The sequence below is a fragment of the Gavia stellata genome, chromosome 7 (genome assembly GCF_030936135.1).
Source record: "Gavia stellata isolate bGavSte3 chromosome 7, bGavSte3.hap2, whole genome shotgun sequence".
Taxonomy (NCBI): Eukaryota; Metazoa; Chordata; class Aves; order Gaviiformes; family Gaviidae; genus Gavia; species Gavia stellata.
Window position 1 is genome coordinate 4,902,560 of NC_082600.1, and position 14,119 is coordinate 4,916,678.

Here is a 14,119-nt window from a genome sequence, read left to right on the forward strand (position 1 = left end):
TGCGGTGGCGGCGCTGGCAGCAGCCTTTCCCCGCGCCCCTGCAAGCCGCAGTCCTGGGGGGATGATTTTTTGAGGCCCCATCGTGCGGTGGTAAGAGGTAAGAGTGTGGGTGGGAAGTGTTTTTTGGGAGGGGCAGCGATGGGACGGGCTCCTGCCCCAGGTCAGGGGTGGATGACATCCTCTCCCTCCCCGTTCAGAGCCCTGGGAGCATCTCACCGGTCCAGAGGTGTTTTCAGCAGCATCCCTCGGACTTGCTCTGCTTGTGGGGGGATAGCAGCAGTGCGTGGGCTTAGCGTGAGCTATCCTGAGTGCAAATCAGCTGCGTCCAAGCCCCTTTTTAAGCCTCAATTTAGGAGCAGGACATCCAAAATACTCAGGTGCTGTTCCGTGGCTGGTGCGGGGCACGGGGCTTTGCATCAGGATTAACACACAGGCGCGATGCGAGGTAGGGACCGACCTCCTGTGCCATATACAGGGCTCTTCCAGCAAATTTGTGTGAGCTTAGACGTGTCCTAACTCCCCTCAGTGGGATTTGAGGTGTCAGTGCTGGCTGCGTGGAGGGAGATCTCCCTGGGGAAGAGGGGAGGGGAGTCTCAGCCGCAGGCTCACACGGGAGACCAGGAACAGAAAAAAAATCATTGGGATGCCACGAAGAAATATCAGCCCTGTCCCTATGTCAGACCTTTTGTGCAAAAAACAGGTGTTTTCTTTATAAAAACTTGGTGCAAAATTTCTCACCAGCTAATTGACTGCGTGCACAGACAAACGTGGGTTTCTGGCCCCATTTTAAACCCGCTGATGAATTCAGCCCGTGACAAATGCCTCCGTCACACATGAAGCTGTACGTCCGGCACAAGCCTTGCCAGGGCTAGGTGTCCTGGACCGCCGGGCATCCCTGCCCAGGGGTTACGACGGGGGAGACTCAGTTCTCTGTGAATGCATATCCACTTGCTTTTATGGCATTAATTCCAAAAGAGATTAAAATCCATCAGGAAAGGTGGGAATCCATTTTGGGGGGGGGGGGGCAGTGCAGATTTTGGCCGTAGGAGCAGGAGCTCAAGCCAGCGGTGCCTTTGGTGTATTGTAATTAGGAAAAGGGAATAATCCTGCACCCCCGATTTGCTCACGTCTAATTTTGGTGACTCCAGTGGTGTTCTCTGGATTTACACCAGCATAGTGGAGAACAAAATGCCCTAAATATAGGACAGCACGGCAGGAGCTGGGGAAGGGCGTTTCATCTCATCCCTGCCCGTGGGACGAGGGAAACGGGACATCCAAAGCATTCGTTGGACCCCTCGGACCCAGCTCAGTGTCCCCATGCCCATTTCTCTTCTCTTCTCTTTTTTTTTTCCAGTATGCACACAACTTTTAGTTTCCCGACCCGACGAAGAGAATATAAGTTCCTATTTACAGCTCATAGACAAATGTCTAATCCACGAGGTGAGTCGTGAGGGATCATCTAAAACTGTTGTTCTCATCACTTAGAAACTGTTTCCAAAGTGTCTGTTTATGTAAACCTTTTGGTTTCTAACACAAATATTTTTGGGGGGTATTAATAGTAATTCTGACAGAACAGGGCTGGAGCGGGCGGTCGCTCCAACGTCGTGCATGGAAATGTTGCTCCCTCCCTCCACGCTCGCCTAATTGCCAAGACCTGGAGCTGGGAAATTCATCTGGCTCGTCATGGTCTGATCAGCAGCTGGATGAAAGAAAAAATCCCGGGATGAACGTGCAGACAGACCCGGCGATCCCTTGGCGTTGCCGCCTCCTGTTTTGCAGCACGTGGTCTTGGGATTTTGCAGCGGGGGCATCTGTTTCTGCTCCCCACGGATCTGCCTTTGCCAGGTGATGGCTTGGGATGGCCGAGGCTGTGCCGCAGGGCTCCGGCACGCTCCTGCCCGGTGGCAGGTAGGGATGGCCAGTGTCCCCAGTGTCCAGCAGCGTTTCATACCCGTGCTGCCTGCACCTGGAAGAACAAACTGCTTCTCATCGCCTGCCCATGTGGCAGGGGTCGGGGGGAGATTGCACACCCCCTTGTAGGAGCTGCAGGCTTTAAATGTTTCTCAGTTATTTGTTTATAAAAAAACCACACTGTCGAAGCACCGAAGAATCTCCTCCGGAGAGGGCTGGTGGCTGCCATCCCCAAAATGTGCTGCACGGTGCCTGGAAGGGGAGAGAGGTGGCTCGCAGCCCCTTTCCTTGCAGCTGAAGCCGGTGCCTGAGCCGCGCTTGTGCAAAGGTTTGATCCGCACATCTCCGCAGGTCCAAGCACAGGGCGTCTTGAATCGGGGTGAAATAGTTGGATACCAGGCAAAATGCAAGCGCTTCATCCTATTTTCTGTACTGCGTTCCTGGATGCCTCTGTCGATCATGGTGGGGGTTTCAGTGCATTTTGCTGGCAGCGCCTGCGGTGTCAGCCGACGTTTGGCCCCGTGCAATATGGGGCGGTGGCACCCGCTGTTCAGGTTTGCTGCAAAACAGGTTTAGAGCCGTGGGTATGGTTTTCTTGGTGCTTTACACAGACACAGGCAGTGGAAAATAGCTGTAGGGGCTGGAGGGGAGAGCATGTCTGCTCTCATTTGCTCCCCTCTCGGAGAGCATCGGAGCCTGGAAATGGCGCCTGGACTTTCTGGACAGCCGAGCAGGGCATCGCTGGGGGAGCAGAGGTGCCAAGAAAAGGACAAGGGTGGTGGGAGCAGAGCGCCGGGGCTGGAGAGCAATGCCAGGAAGACATCGAGCTGCAGAGGGGCTCATTTTCCAGGAGCGCCCGGGACGGACATGGTGACGCCGTGTCACCCCACCGGTGCCAGCCTGTGTCCCAGGATCACCGTCTGCATTGGCTCCGGCGTAATCAGTGCCGGGAGAGAGCGTCTCCCCCGGAGGGTGGTTTGAAGCAATCAAGTCAGGCACTAATTAGCCTTCAATTTGTCCTCCGGAGACCTCCGCTCCTCTCCGCCGGCGGTGCGGAGACGATGGGTGTCTAAAGTTAGCTGTGGTGGGCACGTGGGTGTCCCCGTAACCCACACCGCCTGCCTGGAGGTCTGGGGCGTTTCTGGAGGAGGTCTGTCCCCTGCGTGGGTGACCTTCGGAAGGAGCCCGGGTGGGTGACGGGGCTCACCCCGGCTGACCTCCCGCAGAGGCTCTTGGCGCCGGGAACAGAGGCGAGCTCTGCCCAGCCCTGAGAAGGAAGATAGGATGCGGGATGCCGCCGAGCAGCTCTGCTTTCCAAATCCCAGCGTTTTCCAGCCCTGGCAGTGTTTTCTAGAGCCACGTCTGGGTGATAAGTGTCACCACCCAGCGGGGAGCAGCCACCAAATGCCGCGGGGAGCTGTGCTCACGCCCTGGCAGCAAGCGGGGAGCCGGGTGCCTGTGCTGCTGCACGAGCGGTGGGTCGGGGGCTAGCGGGGGCTAGCAGGGCTAGCGGGGAAGCTTTGGGGAAGGCCTGCTCTGCCCAGGGGGGTTAGCAGCCTCGGGGCAGAGCCGAGCCAACGCTCTGGGGTGCAGGGGATGCTGCCGGAGCATTTTCTCGACCTGAGATGAGTAAATCCTCGAGAGAGACCAGGGTTTCCCTCTGGACTTGCCGATGGGGTCAGCTCATGCCACCGCCTGCTCCAGCTGCTTTTCTTTACACGCACACCCACATAGGCATCCCCGCTCGCTTTGTCCAGAAAAATATTCATATGTTTCCTATTTTTCTCTCTTTTTTTTTTTTTTTTGGGCAGGCGTTTACAGAGATCCAGAAGAAGCGGCTGCTGTCATGGAAACAGCAGGTGCAGAAACTCTTTCGGTCTTTCCCTCGGAAATCCCTCCTGGAGCTATCAGGCTATCGTCAGCAGAGGAGGTACGCTGGCTTTTGGGGAGGGATGGATGCAGCAGCCGGACGGGCCGGCAAGAGCATCTCGAGAGGGACCGATGTCTCCCAGCTGGGAGGGACGGATCCTGCCGGGTTCAGAGCCGCATTTCGGGAGGGAGGAGGTTTGGAAAAGTTTCGGCAATAAAACCCCAGGCGTTGGCTGGGAAGGGACAGCAGCAGTAAGTTTGCTTGCGTGTGTGGTCAGCGCCTACCCCACCGATTCCCACTGCGTCTCCCTGGCTCCGAACCCGGCGCTTCCCAGCTGTGCAGTATATCGGCAGCACTGAGCCTGCTGCTGCCCTTTGCTAATTACATCAGCGCTGGAGTTCCACCAAAAAGCTGTCAACTGGCAAAAAAAGGCTTGAAGCCTGCCGAGGGGGCAGAGCCGGGGGGCTGCTGTCCGAAAGCCTGCGTGGGGATGTGTTGCAAACACCGTGTTTGCTCACCTCCACGGTGATGCTGGATTTCGGGTCATCCTAGAAAGCGTTGGGGTTATGGCAAGAACAGATATTTTTAGATCAGTTTTAACAACAGCGTCAGCCTTTTGTTTCGTTCTGCTAAGTCTGTTTTATTGCAGTCTTGTGCGAGTTCTTTTTTCTGACAAAGAAAGGGGTTTGGAGATAACCGGGAGCATTGGGACACCCGGGATGTGAGTTCAGAAGGAACGAGCCCAGAACCAGAGTGTTAATTCCCCAGTGGAATGAAATGAAATATTTTGGAATGGAAAAACCGAGCAGTTTCAATGCTCGCAGCAGGATCAGAAGCAGAATAGACCAGAGCAAAGGTTTCTGATGGACTCGTTTGGTCTGGGCCGTCACCAGCGCAGCAGTTTAGCTGCACACCCAGGCCAACCCCGGGCATGAGGTGGGGCTGCCGGCTTGAAACGATCCCGATCCCTTTCCCGGGGCCGCCCAGGATGCTCTCCAGTTTCCTTGCTGCTTTTGGGTGGTTTGCGTTTTGCGTTTCTTCTGCCTTTTCTGCTCCTGGGAAGCTGCGAGCAAGGAAGGAGCACACAGCCAGTCCTGCTTTTCTCATCGGGATTTAATGGCAAGAGCATTTTTTGGATGAGGTTTAAAGAAACCCCGTCGTACTCCCGCCTAGTAAATTTATCCGATTTTGGGATCCCAGCGTGCTCATGTCGTCTGAAGCATGTTTGCAGCCGCCCGCACAAGCAGGAGAGGTGAGGGCTGGGAGGAAGGTGCGCTGAAACATCTGCGGGGGTGATTAAGTGCTGGAGAAGGGCAGGGGGAACGGGGAGCGTAAGAGGAACCGCAGCTGTGAGTTTGCAGAGTGCTGCTATCCTTGGCTGTGCTTAAACCTGATGAGGGCATTGCAGTCCTGCTGCCCAGCTAACGTTGCGTGGCGAGGAGACCCGCACTGCGTGTGTTTGCCAAGGATTACCGGATTATTTTTCTGTCATTCCTTTGGTTTGAAATGCGAAAACCCACATGGGGAGGGATGCCGACGTGTCCAAACCTCCCCTCCAAGGAGTAAAGATGGTTTCGTGTCCCAAGATCAGTGTCTCAGGAGGTTTGGGCTGCATGGTCTTGTGTCCAGATGGTTTTGCTCTGACCACAGGGAGCTGGTTGAAGGTTTGCAGTGCAGAGACGGGAGCGGGTGCAGAGTCAGTCCCACCTCTGCAGGAACGTGCCTTTCGCTCAGCCCCTCCCTAGGAAATCTTGGACTTGTTACGTCATTTTAACCAAGTTTTCCAGAACTTGAGAAGTAAAAAGTTCATAAAAATGAACCTCCTGAAAGGGGAGAAGGTCCAGCCCTTCAAGCGTTCCCGGTAAAGAAAACCCAACAGCATAAGCTGAACCTTTGTCAGACACTAGAGAATCCACACACAAGAGATCTCTTTTGTACAGCTCAAAGGCATGAAGAGTTTAAGTCAAAAAGCCAAGAAATCAGGCGCCGCTAACTTCAGTGCCCATGGAATTACCTGCGTTGTTTTAGCTTGCATTTAAGAACAGGCCAATTTTGCAGGAGTAAAAGAAACTTTTAAAAAAAATAACATGAATCTGAGAACTGCAGAAGGGAGGGAAGAAGAAAGGATGCTGCCGTTGTATGCCCGAACCTCCTCCTTCCCGCTGCACGTGCAGGACGGAGGACCATCCTCGGCGGGATGGGAGGGTCGGGGCAGGAGCAGAGCTCACGGTGAACCCGTGGCCGTGGGATGAGCAGGGGGTGGTGAGCATCGGTACGGGGCATGGGGCGGCGAGCATCGGTCCGGCGCTTCGCAGCAACGCAGGGGCACCCTCGGGACATTTGGCTGTTGGTCCGAACGCACCAAACCAGCCGCTCGCCCCTGCGCCCGCAGCACCGTCCCCTTGCAGGGGCCGATCTCTCACCCTGGGCGCTTTCTCTCTCCGCAGCCGAGGCTTTGGCCAGTCGAACTCCTTACCGACAGCCGGATCGGCAGGGGCAGGACTGGGCCGGCGAAACCCCCGCCAGTTCCAGATCCCCTCCCGCAACCTCCCCACCGCCCGGCTGGGGCTGCTGGGCCCCAGTGGGCTGCTGGGCACCCCCCAGCGCAGCCCCGCCGCCAGCCCCGCCATCCTCAAGCAAGGCAGACAGGTTGGTCGGCGTTCGCGGCATCTCCAGCTTTTCCATCCCTTCCCCACAAGCTTGCTTTGCTTTTCCGCCTCTAACTTGTCTGGATCCCCCTCTTTTTTCCCCCCATTTTCAAGCAAGCGAGAGCAGTTTGCAGGCGTTTGGGTTGTGCTCTCCTCTGTGCGGTGGGATGCAGAAGAAGGACCGATGGCGGGGGGAGCAAACCGGGAGGCGGAGGTGGGAGAGATGAGCCCAAGTGGGTTATAAATACATAGCACAGAGGGCTCCGTTTTACATCCCGCACCCCTTTTTTGTTTGCTTCCCGCAGAACCTCTGGTTTGCCAACCCCGGCGGCAGCAACAGCATGCCCAGCCGGAGCCACAGCTCGGTGCAAAGGACGCGCTCGCTGCCGGTCCACACCTCCCCGCAGACCATGCTGATGTTTCAGCAGCCAGGTAGGAAGCAGACATTTGCTTTTGCGCTTAATCCACAGCCCGGCGAGACGAGGGGAGGCTGGGGGAAAGGAGCCGCGCCGGTGAGCCTCACCGCAGGCGTGTCAGCCGCGCTCCCGCACGCTTGCAGCCGTGATCACAGCTCCGGCTGTCGCAGCCCGAGCCGGGTATCTTTGACACTAGTTGGATTACTGGGTTGATTGAACTGGAGACATCACTGGAGGGATTTTGACCCTATATATAAAGTCTTGGCCCTATATATAACGGTGCTGGTGCCTTACCTAGCTTGCTTCTGAGGGGCTTTGTGTCAGGCAGGGAAGGCAGTAGCTCATCCATCACCTTTTTTGCTCATGCACGGACACGGAGAGCTGTTGCGGAGGGACTGCCTTCATGCACTCGAGGGAAATTCTTTTCACAATGCACGTGAAGGGAAGTGGTGCTGAGTCGGTGCTTTCTTCCCAAACACCGCAAAAACACTCCCGTATATAGGAGCATCCTCTGATTCAGGGGGGTTCCTGATGAACCTGACCCTGAACCTGGAGGATCCTTCCCATGAAGACACTCATGCCTTTTTCTCTGTGTATCCCTTCAGTAGCCTTTAAGCGCGCCTTTTCTTACCAACACACTTACCATAACAAGTTATACCGCAGGACAGGGAGTTACATCCCCCCGGTAAACTAAACCTCATCCGTAAGCTTCTGCCATGGTTTCAGCTTGGCAGCTCCCCTCACATCACACGCCTGCGGGGTTTTAACTGCATCATTTAGGCGACAAATGTCCTGTACAGCGAAAGCAGCATCTGTTCTCGGGTATTGATTAAACACCAGGACAAGGGCACATTTCTGCAGGCGCTGAAGGAGAATAAATAGGTTTCCCTTTGCGTGTTAGCCTGCAGCGAGTGAGGACGTAGGAGGATTAGGGAGCTAAAGATGCGGATTGAGTCGCGAGGAAAATAAGCAATAATATGGTGCTGGGCTCCCAAAACACTTTTTGTCAGGCTGTGGGGACTGCAACCCTCCTGGACCTCATCCCACATTCCTGTCAGCCGGTGGCAAGTGGGAGACGTTGTCCGGCTGCAGAGGGGGGGCCGGTTTGGTGCTGTATGGGTCAGGCTGGGGTGTTGCAGCACACCAGACTTCGTCCCCCCCTTTTTTTTGTGCTCATCCCCCTGGGGACACGGCAGCAAGGCCGTGGGTGACCAAGCGGCGGCCGAGCCGGCCACGGAAAAACCGGATGGCGGCTCTGCCGGTCTGTGCTGCCATCCCACGTCCGAGCACTAACCCTGCCTGCACGCTGCCTGCACGGGCAGCTCCCGGCCCCGCTGCTCCCCGGGACCGCTTGAACATTTTACATGTAGCGAGGATTTTTGCAGCACCTGAGCAAGGGGGAGAGCCTGGGGCTGAGCCTCCCAACGCGGGGAGTCCCGCTCTTGCCCCAGCTCCCCGCCCCAGCATCTCTAACCGGCGCCTGAACCCCTCATTTCCATCCACCTTCTACTGCAATGCCATTGAGTCTCCCCAGATTTCCGCCTTATTGAAAAGAAAGAGGGGGCGATGACTAGTTTTGCAAACATCGCTTGCCGGACGTGATTGCACCGGGAAGCGAAGCGCTGCCAGAGTCCGTCCAGGCAGTCAGACCCTCCTTGGGGCATCTTTTGGGTGGTTTCCTACCCCATGGGCACCCACCCCAGTGGCAGCAGAGCAAGCAGTGGGTGCGAGGCGGGCAGGGTCCCTGCCTGGTCCCCTGACCGAGGTCTCCTGTCCCTTTCTCCCTGCAGAGTTCCAGGTGCCGGTGACTGAACCTGACATCAACAACAGGCTGGAGTCCCTGTGCCTGAGCATGACGGAGCACGCGCTCAGCGGTGAGCACTCCCTCCTCCTCGGGCTCTTCCAGCACGTTCACACCACCTCCGCCGAGCCCCCCGGCACCCGCCCCTGCCCCGCGCCCCCCAAAAGCTGGGACAGGCTGTGGCTGTGAGGGAATGGGATGGCGGCAGGGCTGGATGCGGGAATGCTCCCGGGGATGCTCCCAGGGATGCTCCCGGCGGGGGTCGGACGGGGACATTGGCTTCTCTCAGAGAGGTGGCCGGAGCAGAGGGGTAAAACCAAACGCAGGGATCGCACCCAGCACTAGTGGAGTCCGTGCTTATTAGCCACTAGTTAGCTTGCTAATAATAATTAGTGTTAGCTCGCTAGTCTGTTATTAGTTCTCGATAAAGCCCTTGCCACTGGAGCGCTCGAATGGTTCACAGGCTTTGGAGTATTTCACCCTTCTGCCACCGGTGTCCCCCGTTTGGCCGGGGGGGGCGGGAGCCCCGAGGCACGGGGCTAAAACCCTGCCGTGCCAGCTGCCGGGCGCTGTGCCGGGCGCTGTGCCGGTGGTGCCGGCAGCTCCTCGCCTGCGCCTGGGGCGGCTGCGGGTGCCAGCCTGGGCAGGCGGATAGCGGGCATGGGGAGGGAGCAGGACCAGATGGAAAAACGGGCAGGGAAGGTGGAAAAGGCAGCAGCAGCATGATGGAGAGGCTGGCACAGCAAAAAGCACCGGCAGCAGAAGCGCCCGGTGTCCCTCGCCGATGCGCTGGACCCCCAAGCATGAATGATGACCCCCCGGCGATGGGACGAGTGCGGCCGCTTGCATTGCCCAGACCCTCCTGAATAAGCAGCCCGGGTCTCGCCCCCGGCAATCCCCGGACTGCGTCGAACGGTTGAGGACGGGAGCCCTCGGGGAGGATTGTGCCGCCGGGTTCCCACCGCCGGCGCAGCTCTCTGCAGCGATGTGACAGCCCGTCCCAGGGTGACGGACACGAGAGCAAGGACTGTAAGAGGCAGCAGGGCCCTGGCAGTGCCACGGCAGCATCCCCGGCCGGGAAAACAAGGACACTTCTGTCACCCGAAGCGTTTCTCCAGCGTGTGCCCAGGCGAGGCTTAGCTGTCTTGTCCCTCTGCAGGGTACTGTTCCTCCGAGTTATTTTTTCCAGGTCGCATACCCCGAGCCTCTGGAAACCGGTCGTGCTATAAATAGCTCTTAAAAAAATAAACCTTCGGGGGAGAAAAAAAAAAAAAGGCGTAACAAACCTGTTTGTTTTTAGTCTTAAGGAGGGAGGCGGCGGTGATGCCCTGGGTAGCATAACAGGGAGTGCTCTGTTTGGGGGCTACGCCGGGAGCTGTGCCCCCCCTGCCGCTCTCCACCCCGGGGACAGGGGGGTTTGGGATGGGGGACAGGGAGCGGTCGGGGCTGGAGGAGGGCTGGAGGGTTGGAAATGCTGTTGGGTGTTGATTTGTGGCCCTGTAAGAGCTGCTGGCGGCCGGGGGGGTGGAGGAGAGGGGGGTGCTGGCAGCAGGGTCGTTTGTGCGGCTTTGGGATGGGCCGTGGACCCCTCGCTCCTGGGCTCAGGACTGTGGCTGGAGGCATCCCTGCTGTCACGGGACGCTGGGGACAGGGGCTCTGGGGAGACAGAAATGATTCCTGGGGTGGTTTTTTTTTCTGCCGTGATCCTCAGATGGAGGAAAATACTGCATCCTTTGCGGTGCGGGTGTTGCAGGGCTGGGTTAGCTGGGGGGGGGCAAGGCAGCCCCCCCCCCCGGGACCGGCTCCATCCCTGTCCCCCTCACTCCGGGGCAGTGGGTCATGAAGTTGTCTCTCTGTAGGGGGTCCCAGAGTCACACTTCACCTTGCGTCGAGTCCAGGCTGCCCAGGATCCCCCTCTGTTCCTGGGAAAGGTGCCGTGGGGACATGGCAGAAGGCCTGGACCAGTGTTGGGACAGCAACTTGCTGGGGGGGGGGGGCTGGGGGACTGTTGCGGACGGTGGCACAGCAGAGTGCTGACACCCCAAAACCCTTCTGCACCCCCTTGGGGAGATGGGGGCGGGCGGGTGGCCCCATGGTACCACCTCGCCGCAGGGGCCGTGGCTTGGGGGTGCTCTGGGGGTCCGTGTCCCCCCCGGCTCGAGGCGGGTGCCGGTGCAAGGTGAGCGGCTGCTCGCCGGGGCTGCTCCTCACTAACTCTCCCTTCCCGCTTGCAGATGGTGTCGACCGGACCTCCACGATCTAGAAGGCGTCGCGGCGGGGACGCTGGCCGGGAGAACAACTGCTGCGGGTCCAGCGGCGAGGTCGGGGCTTGCAGGGAGCCTCAGCGATAGCTTGCATCCTTTCTCCTCTCTCTCCTCTCCTCTCTCTTTCTCTCTCTCTCCTGTTTTAATTTTGTGAATGTGTAGATTGTCCTTGTGAACATATCATTAGACTTGGAATTTGTGTTGTCATTTATTACATCCATGCTGGGGGGGGGGAAAGGCAAAAAATCAATGACGACGATGAAAAAGCATGGGGAGGGCAGTGGGGGGGGGATGCGGCAGGAGAGTGCTGACAACGGAGGGTTCACCGGAGCACCGTGGGCAAACCCTGTTTCTGGATGAGGTTATGAATGAATAGCAAATATCACGCGGGTGTGTGTGACCAAAAACCCTTTGGGGAGGATTTGCTTGTCGCGCCGAGGATTTCAGGGCCGGTGGTCCCATCCCTTGAGTTTTGCTGCATTCAGGTACGGACTGGCCCGGCAAGCCCAGATTTTTTAAAAAAAATAATAATAACCCCAAAATTTCCTTTCAATTTAGCCAAGAGCATCCGCAGTTTCGAGGCAACATTGTGCGCAGGGCAGCGGAGGCGGAGGGTTGGGGTCAGCCCTCCCGTCCCTGCGACCCTGATGTGGGTCGGGGTGTGGGGACGTGGTGGGGGGCATCTCGCCCGGCGGAGGGTCCCGGGGGATGTCGGCGAAGGGGGGGGACGCTGGGTGAGTTTCCTTGTCTCTTGCCTTGCCTGTGCGGGTACCGGGAAGGTGCTGCATCCATGGTTTTACACATCTGCCCCCAACCTGCAGCCAAAATCCAGCCACGAGGGGCTTTTCCAGCCCCAGGGCGGCCACCGAAAGCTGAAGGAGGCTTGGGAGCGAGCGTGCGGTTTTATTTAGCCAAATAAAAACCAAGCCCTGAAGGGCACCAAAATGCAGCTCCACAGCCCCATTTTCATGGCATGAAACACGTGCCAGGGAGGAGAGGCGGATGTCAGTGGCTCGGCTGCCCCCTCGTCTGCCGCTGCGCTACTTCTTAGAGCGGAACGGGGAGCTAAATTTGGTCCGAGGGCGTTAAACAGGTTAATCCGACACGGCGCTGCTCGAGCCTGTGCTCAGAGCGAGATCGGGGCCGGAAAAGCCATCGGTGCCCGTGGTGATGCTCAGCGTAGTGCCAGCTGCGGTCCCGGCAGTCCCGATGTTGCTCTGGGTCCTCTGATCGAGTACTAATAAATTTAAAATTAATTAACGAAGGGAGGTGACGGGTGGGAGCAGCAGCCAGGGGGGTTGCAGCAATATTCCCAAAATGGGCTCGGCCGTGAGCACCGATGGGCAGCAGCGTGTGCCGGGACCGGCCGGAGCAGGGCTGGGGGCTAAGGGAGAACTGGCGCATCGGCGGGGACGGGAGATGTGTGAATCCATTTGCCATGCAGCATTTTTAAGTCGTTTTTTTTCTTAAAAGTGCCAAATGCGATGTTTTCTGTTTGCTGTTCCTTGGTGTCCTGTTTCCTGGCAGGCATGAGATGGAGGGGGGGTGTTCGGGGGGGAGCGGAGAAGGGAAAACCCGAAAGCAGGGGAGGTTGGGAGGTGGTGTGAGGAGGTGAAGGCCAAGCGGGGGCCGGGGCGGGGGCTGAGCCGCAGGCGCCAGCCGGCACTGGGGACCTGGGTCCCCCCCGAGCACCCCCAGGTTGTACGAAACCAAGGTGTGAACACAACCGCCGTGGCAGGAGCCTTCCCCAGGGGAGGCTCTAAACGTATATATAGAGCTGAAATTCTATTTATTCCTTCGCTGACTATAGAAACAGAGGTTATCTGATTGTGCAGAGAGATTATTTTGGATATATGACCTATTAACTTGCTATGGCTGGTAACCATGATGATGTCTGTTATTAACAACCACCAAATAATTCAATTGTTTTTTCCTTTTGTTTAAGAAAAAAAAGCTTATTTTCCATTGACAGTGTATAGGTTAATAACGACTTAGTTGTGTTTGCTGTTTTTTGGGTTTTTTTAAGTAAAAAAAAAAAAAATAAGTGGCTTCAGTTGCGTTCGGGAAGTCCTGCGTGGCTCTGGGCTGCCTGTGCTGCGTGCGGGCAGCAGAGCTCCAGTGAAAGAAGTTTAAAAAGAAAAAAAGACAAAAAAAAAAAAAAAAAGCTCGGATCCTAAAAGAAAATAAAAATTATTTATAAAAAGAAAAAAGAAAAAAAAAAAAACCAAACCACCCCAACAGTTGCATGAGTGAGGCTGTGAAGTCCAATCTCTATTACTAAAGCGGCAGTGCCTTTCTTTTTTGTATTCACCCATTCACCCCACGTGCAACTGTTTTGTACCACGCGCGCGTCGTGGCGAGGGAGATGTCGCCGCCGCGGGGGCCCTCGGCGTCGGGTGGGCATCTCCCCCCCGCTCTGCTCTCCCCCAGCGCCCGCCGGGGACCTTTAACTGGTGCTGTTCCCCTGAGCCGTCCCCGGCTGCAGCGGGGGAGGCCGGCCAGCTCAGCACCCAAGTGTCCTTGGGTCCGGCGGATGCTCCCCGCGACTGCGACACCCAGGGAAAAAAAGAAAAAAACCCAACCCAACCCCTTTTCTTTCGGGGTGTCCTCCCCAGGGACAAGCCCTGAGCTCGACTGGACTTGAGCTGGGCTTTGCCTTCGCTTGCTCAGCTCATGAAAGAAAAATCTTGGGCGGAGGGGGTCAAGCCCGGCCAGCATCCAGCAGGAAAATCCAAAACTGTGATTTGCGCCCGCCAGCGGCGCGGAGCGAAGCTCCAGTTTGGTCAGCACTTAGGGAAACGATTTCTGTTGTCACCTTTCTCCATGTCGGGGTGCGGCCGTGCCCCAGGTTTGGCTTTCTGAATGTGCCTGATGGAAAGTGGGTCCTGCAGACGTCTATAATTTGCACACAGCGACGATAACACTAAAGTTGATTTTATACGAGTCATCAGAGTTTGCAAAGTGAGTTTTATTTTTTGTATTCCTTTATCTTTACTTAAAGGTGAATGTGTATTCCTCTGGGAGGAATAGGAAGAAAAAAAAAAAAAACAGGAATGTTAATAATGTTAAACAGAATACTTCCTCCCTTATTAATATATATAACCCTTATGTATTTATGCATATTGTAAGCTTACTTTAAAAAGCTTTGAACTCTCTTCTGTTGCATGCCGTTCCCGGGCAGCCTTTTATTGTACATGCATGCCTTTAGT

The 14,119-nt window shown here is 56.7% G+C and overlaps 1 protein-coding gene across 3 annotated transcripts in view; it reads left to right on the forward strand.

Moving 5' to 3' along the window:
• Positions 1 to 11,165, forward strand: part of SAMD4A (sterile alpha motif domain containing 4A) — a 104,289-nt gene extending 93,124 nt beyond the window's left edge. For 2 of the 3 annotated variants that reach the window (XM_059819313.1, XM_059819314.1), the window contains 6 exons: positions 1,355 to 1,440; positions 3,723 to 3,841; positions 6,229 to 6,430; positions 6,735 to 6,861; positions 8,636 to 8,719; positions 10,881 to 11,165. In XM_059819313.1, the coding sequence (XP_059675296.1) occupies positions 1,355 to 1,440; positions 3,723 to 3,841; positions 6,229 to 6,430; positions 6,735 to 6,861; positions 8,636 to 8,719; positions 10,881 to 10,909 (647 nt within the window). In that variant the 3' untranslated portion in view covers positions 10,910 to 11,165. Of the gene's footprint in view, positions 1 to 1,354; positions 1,441 to 3,722; positions 3,842 to 6,228; positions 6,431 to 6,734; positions 6,862 to 8,635; positions 9,191 to 10,880 lie in introns of those variants that run through there. The other variant, XM_059819312.1, reaches the window with a different exon arrangement.
• Positions 11,166 to 14,119: the final 2,954 nt, after the last annotated feature.